We start from the raw sequence: 18,065 nt of genomic DNA, 5'->3' as shown, positions 1-18,065 counted from the left end.
GTGCGTCCCCTCGCGGTCTCCGGCCGCCGCGACGCCGCCGAGCGGGACGCGGAGCCCCGTGCCCGCCGCGGGCGCCCGCTCACCTGCCGCTGCCGCCGGCGGCGCCCGGGAGATGCAGGTAGGAGGCGGCCCCGGCCCGGCGGCTGGAGGGCGGCGGCGGGAGGAGGAGGAGGCCGGGGGCCGGGAGGGGTTCGGCCGCCCCGGGCGCCGCGGACCCCCGGGCTCGGCTCGTCCCGGGGCCGGGCGCCTCCCTGCGCGGCCCCCGAAGGGGCGGGAGGCGGCGCGGGCGGTACCGGGGGTTCTGCCGCTTCTCCAGCCTGGGAGACGCGTCCGCGCTTTGCCGCCGACCCCGGGAGGCGCCCCCGGCCCGGGGCGGAGCGGGGGCTGCGGGGATCGGGCTGCCCGGAGCGGAGCCCCCGCGGCTGCCGGTCCCTACCGCGTGCTGGGACCGTCGGGGCCGAGCCGCAGCAGCCCCCGGGACCGCGGAGGGGCCAGCGGAGCGCGGGGCTGGGGCCGGCTGCGGGGTGGCCTTGGTGGTGTTAGTGCGGTGGGACAGACCCGCGGTGCCGGGGTGTGAGGGGCCAGCCCCGGTGTGAGGGATGGTGCTGGGGCTCGAGGGATGCTCCTCCGGGGTGGCAGACGCTGAGCTAGTGAAACAGATGTTCCTCAGGCATGACAGACATGAGTTCACAAAACAGATGTTACTCCAGTGAGGTGGACCGTAGTGTGAGCACAGGGATTTTACTGTTTTACTGTCAGAGGAGGATTCTTTCCCTGGGTATGAGCACAGCAGTTTTCTTGTGAGCGCTCACAGTGTCCTTCTCACCCGTGTGCTGTGGTGTGGCTGCATGTGCTAACAGGAGCCATGGCATCTGTGCTCTTGTAAGCACAGAGGAGAAGTGAAAGTGTGCCCGGTTTCACAGGGCATGAGCATCCCTGTTACATCTGTGACAGCCACACTCTTTTGTGAAACTTGGTTTTTCTTCTGGGAATTGTGGTGTAATGCTTCCCTTAATGGTGTGGGTAAAACAACTTCCCCAAACATATTTTTGTGTGCTCTGATGCATTTTCTTGTCCTGTGTTTTTGATAGTTTTCCTCTGCCATCAAGTGAGTGTCTCTGTAAGTCTCTCTATCCAACTTCCACCTATCTCTTAATGCATTCCTGGCTACCCTACAGTGCATCATCATCATCATCATCATCACTCTTGCCGTGCTGCCTGCACCCACATACTCACCTGTTCACCTTTGGGGTCAGGGTTTTTTGTGACAGAGCTTTTCCTTACACATGTACTGACACTTAAGCTCTTGAATTTCTTCATAGCCAAAACCTTGGGTGCCTGTGCATGGTATTCCTTGTGTGCCCCTGCACAATTCCACTGCAGTCTGCTCTGCTCTGCTCCCCTCCCCTGCACATCAGGACTGTGTGCATCAGTGCTTGCTAACCTGCCTAGGTGTTGGGGGCTCTTTCTTGGTGCCCTTTTTGAGAGCTTTTGTGCCCACACAGCATCGGGCACACACAAGGTGTGTCTCTCCTTTACACCGTCTTTGTCCGTCTGTCCCTTTGGAGCCTGCCTGGTGCATGCCCATCTCCAGAGACACTTTCTCAGCGTCCCCTCACCTTCTCCAGACCAGTGCTCAGGTGTGAGCCTGTCATGGCCCTTCCTTCCCACATTTGCTGCTGGCCATCGACACATGAGTTGAAGGGACCACTTTTTCTGATGGTGGCACTTTCACCTGCAGGTGCCTGTCTTCTGTCAGGTGCAGTTGTACATGGAGAACCAAGCTAGGAAGAAGAACCATGCTCTTCTTCCCAAAAGAGAAAGAGGTGGGCTTTCTCAAGGTTGGCAAGAGACAGACTCTTCTTAATCTTGTGCATGGACACCTGGGTTTAGCCAAGGGAAAGGTTGGGCTCTGCCAGAATTCAGGTGGAATGTTTTTCACCCCAAACATCCAGGGTATGGGATGAGTTGCCACGTGTGCAGAGAAGCTAGCACAACTACTTGGGGCTTTTATCCTTCTTTAAAGAAAATAGCTGAGTCTGTGAGGAGAGAAGCATGAGGATGAGCTGCCAGTGTGAGCTGGGGAAGTGAGCTGGCCTCATCCCAGCCTTGGGTTTCCCCTGCTCACATCTCCGTGGCTCATTCATTTCTGTGCCCAGGAGTGTGTGCAGCAGATCCCTTCCCTTTGGAAAGGAGTCCCCCCAGGCTCCTTCAGTGTTGGCCCACCTCTCCTCTCAGGAGCTGTCAGCATCCCCTGTGTCCTTTCCCTTGTCTCTGGTGCATAGACATTGAAAATGTCCTTCCACATGTGACTGATCTCAGTTCAGGAAAGCTGAAACTGAAGTTGTGGCTGCAGGCTCCCAGCCCTGAGAAATCTTCTTTCTCAGCCCTTTCCCTCCCAATCTGCCAGAGTTCATTACATCAGTTGAAAGAAAATAGAAATTTGGAAAGAGCTGGGTCTAGAAAGTTGAGGGTCCTGTGTTTTAAAGAAAAATGAGCATTCTTGTATAGCAAAGTCTCCAGGAGCTTGTTCTTTTAGGAAGAGATCAAATACTGTGAAATTTAAAGTTACCTTTAAGCTATTTGTCCCTTTCTCTAGCCCAGTAGGCCCCTTTGTCTCTGGACTGCTTCACATCTTGAGCCTTTTGTCCTGAAGTTGTTGGGTTTGGGTTTCAAGGCACACAGGGAAATAGCTCTTTTCTGAAAACTGCACGATTGCTCATTTAAATGAATATAAATTGTTTCTATTCATAAGATCTTTTTTTTTTCTAGCAGCTGATCAAAGTTCGAGTGAAAAACCATTTCATCATTTCCAAATAAATTGGACACACATGCACACACACACACACTGAGCATTTCAGAGAGACTTTTAAACACAGTACTTGTAAAATCAGAATATGGACAGCCAAGGCATGCTATGTAAGACAGGCAAGTCTGTGATTTAATTCCATTTTTGCCTAGAAAGGGATCTTCACTTCTTGGGAGAAGGCACACAGACTTTATTAAAACTGAAGGCAGCGCAGAGAGGGCTCAGGGGAGTTTCTCCCAGACTACAAAAAATCCTTTTCTAATGGGAGATGTAAGGAATGAGGACCTGTGTGGCATTTGAGAATGAACATTAAGATGTAGCATGGTGGGATACCTGACTGCTTTCAGCAGCCCTGAAAGGAGCTGGTGCTTGGAGAGCTTTCCAGTTCAAGAGGACTTAAGGCATGTGGTTGGGCATTTAGGATCTGTTAGAAACAGGCAGTGTTTTAACAGCAGGGTGATCAACCTTCAGAACAAACCAAAGGCAGCATTTGCTTCTCCTCCTCTTACAATCTTCCAGTGGAGAGGGGGTGTCTCTGTGGAAGGGACATTCCACCAAAGTGCAAGTTCTTGGGCTCAAGAGACAACTGGCTGCGACCATATGGGCGGAATTACAGAGCCTGTGATCCACCACCCCCTTCCAGGCTTTGGTTTAGGATTTGATGGAGCTCAGGCAGGCCTTGCCCTGCCCGGTGAGAGGTGGGGCCGGGGGTCCCTGGGGCAGATGCTCACTCCTGGCACAGCAGCTCCCCAGGCTGGGGATGCTCTCCCTGCCTTGGAACTGCAGGCTGCTGGCAGCCCTCTGCAGTGGCTGTGGTGTGTGTGCCTCTGGGGATCCTTCCCTTCCATTGGAGCTGTGAAACAGCCTGGGATGCTGTGGGGATCCTCCTGTCTTGGAGCATGAAACGGCTGATCGGGGATCCTTCCCTTTCCTTGGAGCTGTGAAACAGCCTGGGATGCTGTGGGGATCCTTCCCTTCCCCTTGGAGCATTGAAACAGGCTGGGATGCCTGTGGGGATCCTTCCCTTCCATTGGAGCTGTGAAACAGCCTGGGATGCTGTGGGGATCCTTCCCTTCCATTGGAGCTGTGAAACAGCTGGATGCCTGGGGATCCTTCCCATGTCCTTGGAGCAGTGAAACAGGCTGGGATGCTGTGGGGATCCTTCCCTTCCATTGGAGCTGTGAAACAGCCTGGGATGCCTGTGGGGATCCTTCCCTTCCATTGGAGCTGTGAAACAGCCTGGGATGCCTGTGGGGATCCTTCCCATGTCCTTGGAGCTGTGAAACAGCCTGGGATGCTGTGGGGATCCTTCCCTTCCACTGGAGCTGTGAAACAGGCTGGGATGCTGTGGGGATCCTTCCCTTCCACTGGAGCTGTGAAACAGCCTGGGAGCTCTCAGGGCTTGCCTCAGGCAGGGCAGAGCAGGGAGTGCTGTGTGTCCCCTCCACTTCACAGAGTCTGGATAAATCGAGCTCTAGAGGCTGGCTGAGTTTGCAAGACTAACTCCTTGGTTTTGGTTCTTTTACTCTTTTTCCCCTCAGAAAGGGAGCTCAAAAAGGCTGTGACACAAAATGGCCACAGCCATACTGCTGGTTGGGTTTCTCCTGGTACGTTTCCTTTGCAAGGTCCCTTTGGACCCTGCACACTCAGGATTTGCACCTTTCCTTGTGCTGCAGTGTCCTCCATGCTTCTCTCAGCAGCTTTCCTGCTGGCTGGGGATGCTGCCAGGCAGGAGGATGCTTGGAGCAAAGGCTGGGCTAAAGATGCCCCACAGAGCTGTGTGCTCCCAACCCACGGCCCCGACAGCCCCACTCCGAGGTGCCTCAGCCCCCGAGCAGTTCTTTGAAGGGCTCTCCCCAGGGGCTCCAGTGGCAAACATGAGGCTTGTGTGAACCCCATCTCTTCCCCCCGGAATGTTTACCTGTCTAAATTTAACTGCCCAGCCAGCCCCATCCCTCCCAAGCCGACCTGCTCTCTTGTGGCTGGGCTGTGGCTCTGGCTGCTGCTGCCGCGTTTCCTGGCTGCCTCGGCCCCGTGGTTTGCTGCTCGCTCCCTCTTCTCGCTGCGTGCTGGCTCTTTCAAGCTCCTGGGCAAGCCAGTTCTCCCTCTCCTAGGTTTTATTTTTAAATCTGGTTGCACAGCCCTCAGGACTGGAGGGTCCCTTGTCCTCTCATCTCGGAGTGTTTATTCTGCAGCGGGCTTCAGGAAATCTCTCCTTGTCCCACTGTAGCCCACAGTTTTCCTCCCTGGCTGTGGTTGCTCCCAGAGAGACCAGGCATGCTGAGTTGTTCCTTGGCCAGCTCTAAAGGGACAGTGCCTCTTTCTGCTCCCATAGGGATCCAGTAGGTGCTTCCCTGCAAAGGCATCTTCCTTATTTCACTTTGTTCCGAGCTGGGCTTCCCCAAGCTGGCTTTTGGTTTGTTTGAGAAGTGAGTGATGTGCCCCTCATCTTCAGAAAAGCTGGAGAGAGGGACAAGCAGAGGAAAGGAATGCTCCTCTTTCTGTCAGGCTGGATAGAATTTGCTTTCTTTAGCATTTCAGAGTTTGGGACAGTAAATACAGCCCAACCTGGCAGCCTTCTCCATCTAAATAAAACCATCAGGATGAAACCTTTCGTGTCCTGCATAACCCTGCAGGAGACCCCTGCCTGCTCTCCCTTTCCAGGCATGCCTGCAGCTAATGCTGTGGTCTGCCACATGAGAGGGGTGGTTTGAGCCCTGGCCTCCTCTGCCCCTCTTTGAGCTAACCCGGTGGCCTGGGGTTTAAAGCTCACACATTCAGAGCAAAGGTAATGCAGGCCAGGGCTGTCATGACTGCTGATTTGGGGTATCCAGCTCCAAATGCTGTCAAAGGTCCCGTTTTTCCCTGAGGTTCAGCTATTTCGGATACTTGGGCATTCTTGAGTAGTCTGGCCTTGATTATTCAAAGTGACTAGTTCATTTTGCAAAGCTTCATCTCAGCCTCTGGAGCAAAACAGAATGAGATGAATTAATGCAGAATGCACCACTCAGATGAGTGAATTTTCCTGGGAATGGGTCTGTGGCCGGAGAGCTCATGGCACTGTTGCGTGCAGGGATGGGTAAAGAGCTCCTGGTTTTGATTAATTTATGGTTTTAAGTAGCAGCTCGTGGGAAAGGCTCAAAGGGTTTGATAGTTTTTGTCTTAGGGGAAGAAAAGCAGAGCAACATTTTGTCTTTGTATAGAGAGAGAGATTTGTGAACACACATTGAAGGATTTGAGGGAAAATATGTTTTCTGCAAACTCTCCCATCTCCATTGGAGGTGAGGGAGCCTGAAGTGATTGGGTGGAACATGTGTTTTGGATTTGTTTTTGTCCATCATTAAGGACACAGGGTTAACAAAAGTCACAGGAATACTAATATTTCAGTGGTCTCTCTAAAGTTGTCTTCCTTTTCCAGTTGTTCTGTATTTAGCTTTTTTGGCTGGTTTGCTGCCATTGTTTAACTGAGTCCTGAAGCATTGTAGCACCTCTGTTATGGACAAGTTGGAGCTGTAAAGCAAATTAAATGAGAATCTCCCTTTGCCTAGCTGGAAAACCTTTCTGAGCTTTGTTATGTATCACAGAGTGTCGAGAGAGACGTATGAGCCCAAGCATGTCTTCATTAATGGAACATTTTTCAGAAAAAATAATTTTGTGACTGTCAGGTTCATTACTCCCTGAGGTGTTCCTGAGCACTTCGAAATTGTCTCCAATCATAAAAAATTGATACTGTACAAAGGCAAATTAAGTTCCTTTTTTTTCCCTCCTCTGTTCTTAGAGCTCGAGCAATTCTACAGGTTCCTTTATTATATTCTGTGGCTCAGATTTGTTAATAATTACTGTAAATACTGGTCCTGGCAGCATGTCAGGGTTTTGTTTAGTAAGTATTTTGCCATTATCATTTCTGTGTCACAGCTGGGAAGGTTTGTAGTGTCCTGTCAATTTTCCTGTCACTGTCAATTTTGCCCAGTTTTGCATCTCTGAAAACTGACTGAAGCTTTACAGTCTTACACTGAGATTATGCAGATATTTATGGGGTAGCCCCATCATTCTTTACACTGCAGTGGAAGTTTCTGGTTTTAGACCAAAATGTCAGCTCCTGCTCCCGTGTGTGGTGTGCACAGACCAGGTTTCACAGCAGCATCTGCAGCCTTGTGGGTGGCTGCAGCTGTTACTCCACCTGTGGAGATTTCACAGCCTGGGGTGCAGGTAGAGTGGAGTGAGTGCTCCTGTGAGTTATGACCAATTGCCTGTCCTGATTTCTCTTCTGTTTTTTTTTAACTATTCCCCATTTCCACCTATTCTTAACTAGCTGTTTGGGAGTTTTGCCAGTGTTCAAAATGCACTTCTAATAATTTTTATGAATGGCAAGGAGGTTTTTCAGCTGGGAAAGCCTGGTAAGTGCAGCACTGGCTTTGTTCAGTTTTTACTGAAGCTTCACAGGCTCTTTCAGCATCTCTGCTGTTTTCCAAGGAGCCTGCTGGAAGGCTCAAAAGCTCTCCTCCACAGCATGCTGAGAAGATGTAAGGCTCTGTATTTCTGCACAACAACAGCTGCACCCCAGTGGTATAAAACCCCACTGCAGGTAACAACCCAAACTTTTATCTACAAGACACGTAAAACTTCTTTATCTTCCAGGAAAATGGTGCCAATTAGGTCAGACTCACACACCAGGAACAATTTACTGTCTGAGTGTGGCTGCTTGTGTTAGACTGTGTCTGTGCCACAGCCTGTGAAAGAAGGGGAGCCACAGCATTTTCTGTGGGCACAGCTGTGACCATGGAGGCATCTTTGTCAGCACAGCTGACACTGGCGTGTTGGCAGGAGTGTGTATATTTATTTTTTTTTCCCCATTTCTTGAACTAAAAAAATTTTAGTGGGGTAACTTGAAAGTCTGGACCAGGCCCTGCTTGGAGAGGCCAGGTAATGCTTTCAAGTCAAGCATAAAACCAAGCTGGAAGCAATAGGAATAGCAGTTAAGTTTAGACACAGTTAGTCTGTGCTACCTAAGCCTTACTTTACCTTATGGACAGGGCTGAGCTAGGAAATGTGTTTTGAATACATTAGAGAGAAAGTTCTGTCCATTTATTGCTGCTATTAAGAAAGTTCTGTCAGTTTGTTGCTGCTTTTGGTAAACCTGAGTGAGATCTGAGTTGGCAAACCTGGTGCTCCATGCAGTCCATCCCCAGCTGGGCAGATGGAAGCTGGCCACCACAGGATGCCTCAGAGCAGGCATGGAAAGCTTTGCTGGTTACCTCTACAATTCCTGCACCTCCCTGAGGCAACAAGGAATGTTATCTCTTACTTCCCAGCTGATAAAAGAGGTGGTGATCTTCACAAAGCTGAAAAACTTTGTCCTACATTTTACTTTTCCCCTCAGCTGCTCTGTCCACAGGTACAGAAGCCTTTGGCTTTCAACACCAGCATCATCACATCAAATTCATCCCCTGGTCCTGTCACTCCTGCCGTGGCAAGGCTTTCCCTTGGCATGCCTCAGCATTGTGCTGGCTGGATCTGCCAGACTGTCCTGATGAGTGGCAATCTGAGGCCTTGCATCTGTGACTAGTGCCTGTGAGTTGTGCTGTGCCCTTGTCCCGTGGGTGTGAAGCAGCAGGTGTTGGGGAAATGCTGCTTTCTGTCCTTGTCCCTGCCTCCACAGCAGCCTTTGGCTGGTGGGTCCTGCACAGGGCAGAGGGTGCTCATAGTTACACATCTGCCTATAGGTGTCTGCACAGAAATTTTGTGGGTTACTGAGGTTGGAGTTAGGGTTTTGTATGTAGAGTTTATTTCTGCAAAGGAATAATATCAAATAAGTAATGAGATTTTAGAGGTAGTTTAGTGCTTCCAGAGGCACACTTGCCTTTTCCTCTCCAAGGTTTTGCAAAGCCAGCCTTTGGAGAGAGCTGTGCAATCTTGTGTGATGCTTTGGAGGGCATCCAGAAGTATCTGCAGACCCCACTCCTCCTCTGTGAGCAAAGTGAGTTTGTTTGTTACTCATCTGACACCTTGGACCATTTCCCTAAATTTTAACAGCTAATTACTCTGTAACAGTTCGGGTTCCTAAGAAACTCTGGGTGCCAGTGTGTTCCTGGACTTCTGTAAGGAATCTCCAGTGTGGATAACCTCAGTGCAGACATCTGTATGCCTGCAGCCAATGTCCAGTCCTCAAGCAGCACAACAAACAAACACAGAGCTGGTAAAATGAAAAAAAAAGCTCCCAGAAGAAAACATGGTTTGATCTAAATTGAAATTTCCAGAAGAAAAACATGCTTTTCTGTAGTGATGTTTCAAAACCTAATGATTTCTGTTTCCAATTGACATTTAAATGTCATTTTATGTTGATATCCAGAACAAGAGTTTAAATTTCATGTCAACACCCAAAATCTCTCCTTTTGGATCAACGTTTCATTTTCACAGAATCGCAGGATAACAGGTTGGAAGGGACATAAAGGATCATCTGATCCAGCCCTTCTTGGCAAAAGCACAGTCTGGACAAGATGGCCCAGCACAGTGTCCAGCACATCCTGAAAGTGTCCAATGTTGGGGAATCCATTTCCCTTGGGAGATTATTCCAAAGGCTGATGGTTTCCATTGTGTGAAATTTTCCATTTCTGTCCAGTTGGAATCTCCCCAGGAGTAACCCATTACCCTGAATCTTTTCCATGTGGCTCCTTGTAAGAAGGGAGTCTCCATTTTCTTTGTAGCCACCCTTTAAATACTGGAAGATGGTGATAAGAACTCCCTTAAGCCTTCTTTTGTCAAGACCCTCTTCTCTCAGCCTCTCCTCATCTTTGTGGCCCTTCTCTGGACCCTCTCCAGCCTGTCCACATCTTTTTCTTTTTTGCACAGTGGGGATGAAAATGGAAGACAGGATTCCAGGTCCCACACATTTGTACAGTGCTGGTAGACAGAGAAAATTCTGCTAAAACATTTTGAATGTTTTGTTTCAGTCAATAATATCTTCCTTCCCACCCCTGCATTTTCAAATCAAGAGCATTTGGAATTGTTCATATTATGAAATAATGTAATGTTTTGACCTTTCATCCCTGTTTGGGATGCAGGCAAATGCTGAAATCCCAGCCCTTCTTGGGGAACTGAGATTCTGTGCTCTGACCAGATCCACAAAAGTGTATTTCCACTGGTTTTGCTGGCTGGCTACTTCAGTGCTTTGTCAGTGATGAGTTGTAATTCAGTGCAGATTGAACCCGTGTTGCATCCACATGGCTGGAGAGGCTGAGGGCCGTGAATCTTTCTTGCTCTGTGTTGTGCTTTCAAATTAATACCCAGATTTCTTTCCAAAGATAAATTTTCCTTCTGAACCAGCGTTTGGTAGTGCACAGCTGCCTGCTACATGTTCCATACACAAATGAGGATCCTGGTGCTCTCCCAGTCTAGCTACAAGCTGTTATGTGAAATCAGGATGTTTTAAAATTTAAGACAGTTTCTGGTTCATCTATTGTTTGCAGTCCCACAGCTTGCCATATATCTTTCTCCTCAGAAGTTCCTTTTGCCCCTGCCCACCATTGTGGGGAGGTTTTTCCTGCCGGGCTCTGTGCACTGTGTTTCTGAAGCAGTTTTATGGTGTGCCCCAGAAGCAAGCTTTTGTCAGGCTGCCTCAAAGTGTCATCCAGAGAAAAGCCTCTGAAGCAAGAAATGTCCTTTTCTGTCTGGCTTTGAGGTGTTATCTCCCCTCTTCCCAGATGCAGTTGGCTCCATCTACATCCCTAAGCTGTTTTGTTTGGAGTGAGGAGAGCTCAGAAAATCAAGGGAGGCCACACACATAAACAACTATGTGTGAAATCAATTAATCTAAACGAGGGGGAGATTTGTTCTTGCAGGGGAAAAGCCTGGTTCTCACAGAAACCTCTCTTGTGTATGGCAGGACTGTTGGAAACCTTACATCACTGGAACAGTGATGAGCTAGGTGAGTATTTTAACCTTTTTGGCCAGTATTTAGAGTGGTGTTTGAAGAGCTTACTGTGCTCTTTGTACTTTAACAAGTGATTTTCATTATGGATACAGTGGTAGCGTGCTAAAGCAGGAACTACTGAAGAGAACTGAATTTTGAATCTTAACTTCAAATATTTTTATTATAAATTTGGTTCCAGGCATTGCACTCACCCAGTCAAGGATAAGAAGCTATGCCTGTCATTCCTCTGTATTTGGGTAATAGACATTGTCAGTCACACATGCACAACCTGTAGGATAGGAATGACTTGCAGGAGTTTTGAAAAACAATATTTCAGCCTCTAATTAGAGAAAAATCTTTTATTGCTTTTTAAAAAGTGTGATAAGGAAAAGAGGTTTCTTCAGCTCTCCTGCAGGAGGAGGGTTATTCATGTCTCAGCACATTGTGGTCTCTGCTGCAGGGTGCCCAGGGGTCAGTAACTACAATCATATCCCAGTCTCACTCTGCACATCTTTAAATAATTGTCTCCTCTCCTGGCTGTCTGGGGCAGCAATAACATGAGCAAAAAGCTGTGCTTGGCCTCTCTTGGCTGAGGGAAGGACATGGATCTAAGGCCTGAAGAGAGCACAAAGGAGGGAAAGTCTAGGAGACAGCCACTCCACTCGGCCCCTTAAATCGTCACAGGAGAGGGTGAGGTGGTGCAAGGCTGAGAAATCAAAAGTCTCTGTGCTTGGAGCATTACTCAGACATTAAAGTCTTATCATGGCCACAAATCTTCCCTGACTCCACCTTGCCTCCCCTTTGGGGGTGAGGAAGACGATAAGAGAAGTGGGTTTGTGTTTTGCACTGACGGCTCCTTAAGGAATCGCGCTCTGCTTGGGCCAGCTCGGAGCTGAAGGTTCATCCTTTGGAGTCAGAGTTTCCCAGAGACTTGAACTAAAGCCAGCCCTGTTAGGCAAAGCTGCAGCCAGGGGTCTTGACAGGATACTCCTGTTCACACAGCTTTGTTATGTTTTGCTGTGATTTCTTGATTCATTTCCAGCATGCAATGGATCATCTTCCTGATTTGAGAAGCCTTTTATGCCCAAGACTTCAGTGTGTTAATTTCTCCAGCTGAGGCCAGGAGATTGCCCCACATGGAAGCCAGGAAGATGCCCCATGTTCCTGTGTGCCAGAGAGCCCTTCTGGAGAGGGCAGACAGCCCTCTTGTAGCTTTCTGGCTGGAAACATCTCTGGTTCATCACCTTGTACAACCAGCTGGTGCCAAACCCCTGCCTGGTGGGTGCTTCTGAGCAGCTACTGCCTTCTGTCATTCTAATCACAATAATTTGGCTTGTTTTTATCTGATTTGATGGAGGCTGAGGAGGAGATCACTTCCCAAGGCCCTGAGGGCAAAAACTCAGCTTCCTAGGGCTACATTTAATTTCTAACCCTCCCACAGCCCTGGGATAATCCCCTGGAAACATCTTGCTGGGGAGGTGTCTTCTGAAATACACCAAGACATTTGCAAGTTAATTGTCTGTACACTACTGAAATTCCTCTCCCCTGGGCACTTTTCTAGATCCCAAAAGCAGCCAGTGTCCTCCTTCAGGCACCCAGGTAGCACTGTTCAGGTGGCTGGTTTTCCCTGTTTCACATCCATGGAAGGAGATTCTATGTTCACATGGACTGATGGTTGTGTGGTGTTTGCACCATTTTCTCTCAGAAGCTTCTGGGGAAAGGGTAGATGCTGGTTTTGTCTGACTCTCAGATGGAAATGCAAAGAACACCCAACAACACAAATAAGTTGCACTGCTGATTTCCAGGACATAATTCCAACTGTTGGATTTGCTGCCTGACCTGAAAATACAACTCCTCTTGCGAGGTTTCCTTGTTTTGGGGCTTTATTTGTTTGTTTATATTAAAACAAAGCAAGTGAACAAGAGCCCTGCTGCTGACTAGGAGAGGATGGCTTGCCTGGTTTGTTTCCCTGTGTCCTGCCTGGATTCTGCTCAGCCAGTTGTGCCCCACACTGTGCCTTGGGAGGGGCATGCTGGGCTAAATATATCTGTGCTGCCTGTGAAATGCAGTATGGGGAGCTGCGTCATTTGGTGCAGTTTACTTGGAAACTAAGGTGGGAAGCCAGCTTTTATTTTCAGCCTTGGGTCAGATGCATTGGTCAGTTGTCTCACCCAGAATTTTAGTCTTGATCAGGAGTTTGTCCTTGCAAGACAGACATGAAACCTGCTCTCTAAATAAAAAGCCGAGCTCCTTGCAGTGACTTTGTCACATTGGGGCAACCATATTTTTCTTGCTCAGCAACCAGATTTACAGTGTGAGAGGTTGTTCAGATAGATTACCTTGAAAGCAGCAATGAAAGTCATAGCTCAAATATCATGGCTTAATGAGCAGAGGAGCTGGTGTGGTGCTGTGGGCTCTAAATATATCAGAGCCCCAGTGCTGGCAGCATAGTGACAGCTGGAGACCTTGGGCTCTCACTGCTGGTGGAGCAGACGTGTATCCTTCCACAAAATGTGGGAGCAACAGATGCAGCTTGGTGACTAAAGAGGGCTTGGGTTTTGCAGTTTCTGGTTCTGCTTTTTGGCTTGTCTTCCCCTGCTGTTTCTGCTAGAGCAGTGGGAGAGATTTCAGGAGAAAGGAGGATATTCCTGGGGTGTGCCAAGGGGTGGACACAGCCCACCTGAGTTCGTTGTTGTCTCTGCCACATCTAAATAACAGCAGCAGGGCACTGTGGCTGCATTGGTGACATAAATCTGCTGGGGCTCTGGGGGACATACTCACGCCAACGAGTGGGTGGAAACCCCTGCTCCTTCTCCATGAGCTCTCCAGGGTCACCTGCCTGCACATCTGACATGCTGCAGTCACATCTCTGGCAGCTCAATATGTTTTTCAGTCTTCTCCCTTAAGCCTAAGTGAGAGGAATGCCAGTACTGCTGTTTGATTGTCCTGCTGAAAAAGGAGGTGAGAAAACTCTTCAGTATAAGGTTTTACATTTATCTAGGAGGACAGTAACTATGGGAATTAATTTCTGTCTGTGTAGTGCCTAGCACATTGGGGCCCCTGAATATTGCTGCAGCACAAGCCACATGTTACAGACCAAAGCCACCCAGCTTTGCTGGCAGAGAACTCGTGGCACATGGGGATTCTGGTCTAAAGTGAGAGATCCAAAGGCTCTGGGACATGCACTTCATGCTAATGGCAATAAAGGCTTCCAGATTTAACGTGGAGGGCTCAGCTGTGAGGGTGAGGGCTGGGAGATGAGGTTTATGGGGTTAACCCAGCCTCTGTGACTTCTGCTAAGCCTGATTGGCTCCTTTCCTTAGTGGGCTTTACCTGGGCACTGATAGCTGTGAGCAGCTGAGAGTGCAAATGATTGCAATTGCCATTTAAACCAGCCCAGGTGTAGTTTATCCTCTCTGGTACTCAGCAGTGTGAGAGAGCAGAGAAGTGCTCCTCTTTAGCTCTGTGTCTGGTCCTGCTTTTTGGCTGTCCATGGTTCATAGGAAGGGGGTAAGTAATTGATTAATACTGGCAATATTGTGGAAGTTTGGTAGCTTTCAGTCTCCTTGAGTTTCTTGTACTTTATTGCTTTGTGCCTTACAGTGTGTTCCAGCTGCTGTTTCAGATTCTGTGGGTGCAGACTTAATATTCATGGCTTTTAATATTCATAGCTTTTATTCAACCATTATGTGACAATGGCAGTCTGCATGGTGTGTCATAAAGATGCCTCTGCTAGGTGAGGAGGCAGCATGGCAGTGTGTGTCTCACTTCAGGTTATTAACTAAATCACAAAAACATGCAATTAACCATTCAAAAATCAGTGTTGCTCCTGTGTGAAGCTTGCTCCTCTCCTAATTTCTCCCCAAGCCCTTTTTCCTGTGGCTGTCATTGCTGTGGATCTGCTCCTGGCCAGGCTTTCTGGCTGTCCCAGGTCAGTGGGCAGGCTGCAGCCCAAGTGGGTTTTGGAGAGCATCTGTGGCCTTGCCCTAAGTCTGGGGAAGGTGAAGTTTGCTGAATCAGTCACTGTCCCAGCACAGAGGGCAGGCTGTGTGAAACCCAGTGATAGTGCTGGGCTCATGAGGACAGTGCAAGGTTTTTGCCCTTCAGCAGTGCTGTTGATGCTCAAGCTGGAGTTTCTGAGTTCCTCTGGGAATACTAAAGGGATGTGGTGTGTATTTCAGTCTGTTAATGTCCTTAGATCCTGCCTGCAAAGGGCAGCTGATCTTGGGGTGCTGGGTACCTGAACTGCAGGTTCCCAGTCCTCTCTGCAAGGCAGTGTGAGGTGGTGGGCAGGAAAAACCTGCACCCTCCACTAGTTCTGCCCCTCGTTCCAAGTGAGAGCATAAAGCTCTCTCCTGGCAAGCCCTGCTGTCCCTTTGGCTTCCACATGGACCCCTCATTTTGGTGTGTGAGAGAACATCAGAGGAGTTCAGGGCTGCAGGTTTGGGGAGCAATTGATTCAGCCATCCCAGCTGACCATGGTCTTCCCTGACCTCGGTGGGCATTGATTCAAGGGGATGGGGCAAGAGCAGAAAAGCAGCTTTGAGTCTGGAAAAAGCAGGGACAGAAAAGGAAATGAGTGGGGATGTGGTAACCCAGATGGGATATGGCACAAGAGAAGGAAGGTTTGGTCACCCACCCCAGTATTGACACTGCTACCCTGGCGAGCCTGGCACAAAATCTCACATAGCCAGTGGGCAGTGGTGTGTGTGGAAGAGCTGGGGAAGGAGGGGATGTGGTGGCACAGAAAATTAACTACACTCCTTTAAGTTTTTCTCTGCTTTTTCTCACCCTGCAGAAAACAAAGTGTGGCATAACTTTTTTTTTATTCTTCAGTCATTAATGAGCCATTGTTCCAGTGGGAAAAAAAAAAAGTAGGGAGTTTTATCATGGGAGAAGTTATCTTTCTCGTGGGATATAAAACTTTGTGGTGTGTAAATGGATCATCCTGGCACTGATGCTAATCCTGCCCAGGTCTGACTGTACAGTACTTAATGTAAAACACGTGATAATTCCCTCTGTAGTTTCAGTAGAAATCTCTCATTTCCTAAACAAGCGTGCTGTGTTCCTGTGTCCTGCCAAGCTGCTGCCCTGCCCGAGCAGCCTGCTTGCTCTGCTGGGTGGTTTGGAGCCCTTTGATGGCAGGCGCTATTTAATTATCAGTGGTGTTATGTTCCCAGAGCTCGCTACATGAAAGCGAAGCACCGGCAGCCTGTAATTAATCTGAGCTAATGTGCCACTGTTTACACTCCAGCTCGGAAACCAGACAGATGTAAGAAGACACCCAGCCTTCATCTGGGATCCTCCCAGGTTATTTCTGAGCTATCTTGGGAGAGCTGCGCTGTGTCTGCCCTCCCCGCAAGTCCCTCAGAAATGAGTGCCTTTAACTTTTCTCGGGAATGAGTGGGACACTTTGTTTCCTAGCAGGGAGCAGGGTTAATGCCTTTTTGCTGCCTTACCACAGCCGAGGCCGGCTGGCATGGGCTGGAAGCACAGAACTGCTCCGGTAGTTGTGAATTCTGCAGTGTGACAGGGTGAAACAAGCCCTGCTTCCTCCCTTTCTCCCTGGCTTTGGCTGAGGAGGAGCCTGCTGGCATTGGGGATATGTGGGATCTTCTTGGTGGAAAGGCAACATTTGGGATCAAATAATATCATGATTCATTTGTCACCCTACAAGCGATCTTCGACCAATCTAAACTAAAATATCATGAGTTCATTTCTGATCACCCTGCTACAAATATGTAACAGAACAAGGTGATGAAAATGCCTGCAGGTGTGGAAAGACTGAAAAAGACTGTGCATCCTTCATTAGGGTGAAGAGTAATAAAAAGCAACATGACAGAAGTATATAAACGTAGAAGTACAGAGAAGTAAACCAGGCATTCCTGTGTGTACTTTTATGTAATGCAAGGTTTCCAATGAAATCAAAATTAAACATCTGACACGCGTGAGGCTTATTTTTTTGTTACAGCACATAAATAATTGAGACTGAGAACATAGTTGAATGCAGAAAGGATTAGATATATGGATAAAAATCTTGCACACAGTTTATTAATGTTATTCTAGCTCATTTAGAAGGTGTGTGGGGCTTCCTTCTCCTGGACAGTCTTCCAGCTGTAGCCATTTACAAGCTCTTCCTGGCCCTATAAACCTGCAATGCCTTCCTGGGAGACACCTGACAGTGGACACTGGCTTAGAGGAGTCACTGCCTAAGCCTTGCATCCCAGAACATCTCTCATTGAATGGTTACTGGGATCAGAGGTGGCCACAACTTCCTAACCACCTGAAGGCTGAAGTGTAGGATATGAGGCTGCTGGTTTTATCCTCATGGACTGTAGATTGAAGGTGACAGTTGCCCATCTTGTCTCGCCTGTCTCAGTTGCTCTTTGCCAGTCATCTGCTCCAGCGTTGTGGTGGACAGGTGACCTCTGCAGGTTGGAGCTGCAGGAGGAAATCTTGCATCCTCAGAGCCTGTGCAGCTCCATCCTCCTGGGGAACAGTGCATTTTAGGTGTTCTCATAGGCATCGTTTTCAGCAGAGTGTTTCATTCAGATTCAGTGAGTTGTAAACAGCTCAGTCATGTAGGGAAGGCTGAGCTCAATTTGACTTTTCTTGGTGCTGTGTGTCTCTTTGGGCTCTGATTGTTTTCAGTGGACACTGGTTTATCCACTGTGGTGCCCTCACACAGTGCACTGGCACGTTGTGTGCCAGGGCATGCTGAGGTGCCTGGGACAGGCTCCCTGCTCCCACACCCCAGCATCTTGCTGGGTGATCACAGGTAGCCTGCCAGCATCTCTGGCCTGGAGGGGATCAAGAGTTGTAATATCCAGCAGATGGTGCTCAAAAGCAGATATCCCAAACGGTTGGGTACTGCTGTACCTCTGCACTCCAGCTCTTGGGCAGCAGAGTCCCAGCTCTTGGTGGCTCTGGCAGAGAGGGCCAGGAGGAGCAGACCTGGAGGGGGCTCAGTGGTGCTGAAGACCTGGCACCCATGCAGGAGCACTGTGGGATGGTACAGTGTCATTTTGGACTGGTTTTATCTGATCCCATGGATGCACAGAGTATCCTCCTCCTCAAGCATGGTCTGCTGTGCAATTTCGTCCAGAGAGAATCCCATTTGCAAGCTCCAAGGCTGCTCAAAATTGCAAGCCACTTGCATGGGTGGTGGAATTGCTTCAGAAGTGGCTCCCTGTTTGACCCTCAATGCTGGTGTTCCCATGGCTGTGTCTGTGCCTGTAGTGTCCAGGTCTGCTGTGAGTCCCTGTCACCTGTGTTGAGCTGAGCCCTTTGCCATGTAGGTGAGTGCAGATCCTTTGGGTGCTCTGCTCCAGCCTGTGAGTTTGGAAC

General features: G+C 49.0%; 1 protein-coding gene across 2 annotated transcripts in view; it reads left to right on the top strand.

Moving 5' to 3' along the window:
* Window positions 1-18,065, top strand: part of WNT5B (Wnt family member 5B) — a 67,850-nt gene continuing 49,785 nt past the window's right edge. The window contains exon 1 of one of the 2 annotated variants that reach the window (XM_064736081.1): window positions 1-118. In XM_064736081.1, coding sequence (XP_064592151.1) covers window positions 113-118 — 6 coding nt within the window. In that variant the 5' untranslated portion in view covers window positions 1-112. Of the gene's footprint in view, window positions 119-14,086; window positions 14,229-18,065 lie in introns of those variants that run through there. The other variant, XM_064736072.1, reaches the window with a different exon arrangement.

This window comes from Zonotrichia leucophrys, chromosome 1A (assembly GCF_028769735.1).
Source record: "Zonotrichia leucophrys gambelii isolate GWCS_2022_RI chromosome 1A, RI_Zleu_2.0, whole genome shotgun sequence".
Taxonomy (NCBI): Eukaryota; Metazoa; Chordata; class Aves; order Passeriformes; family Passerellidae; genus Zonotrichia; species Zonotrichia leucophrys.
This window is presented reverse-complemented; position numbering and strand designations above follow the sequence as displayed.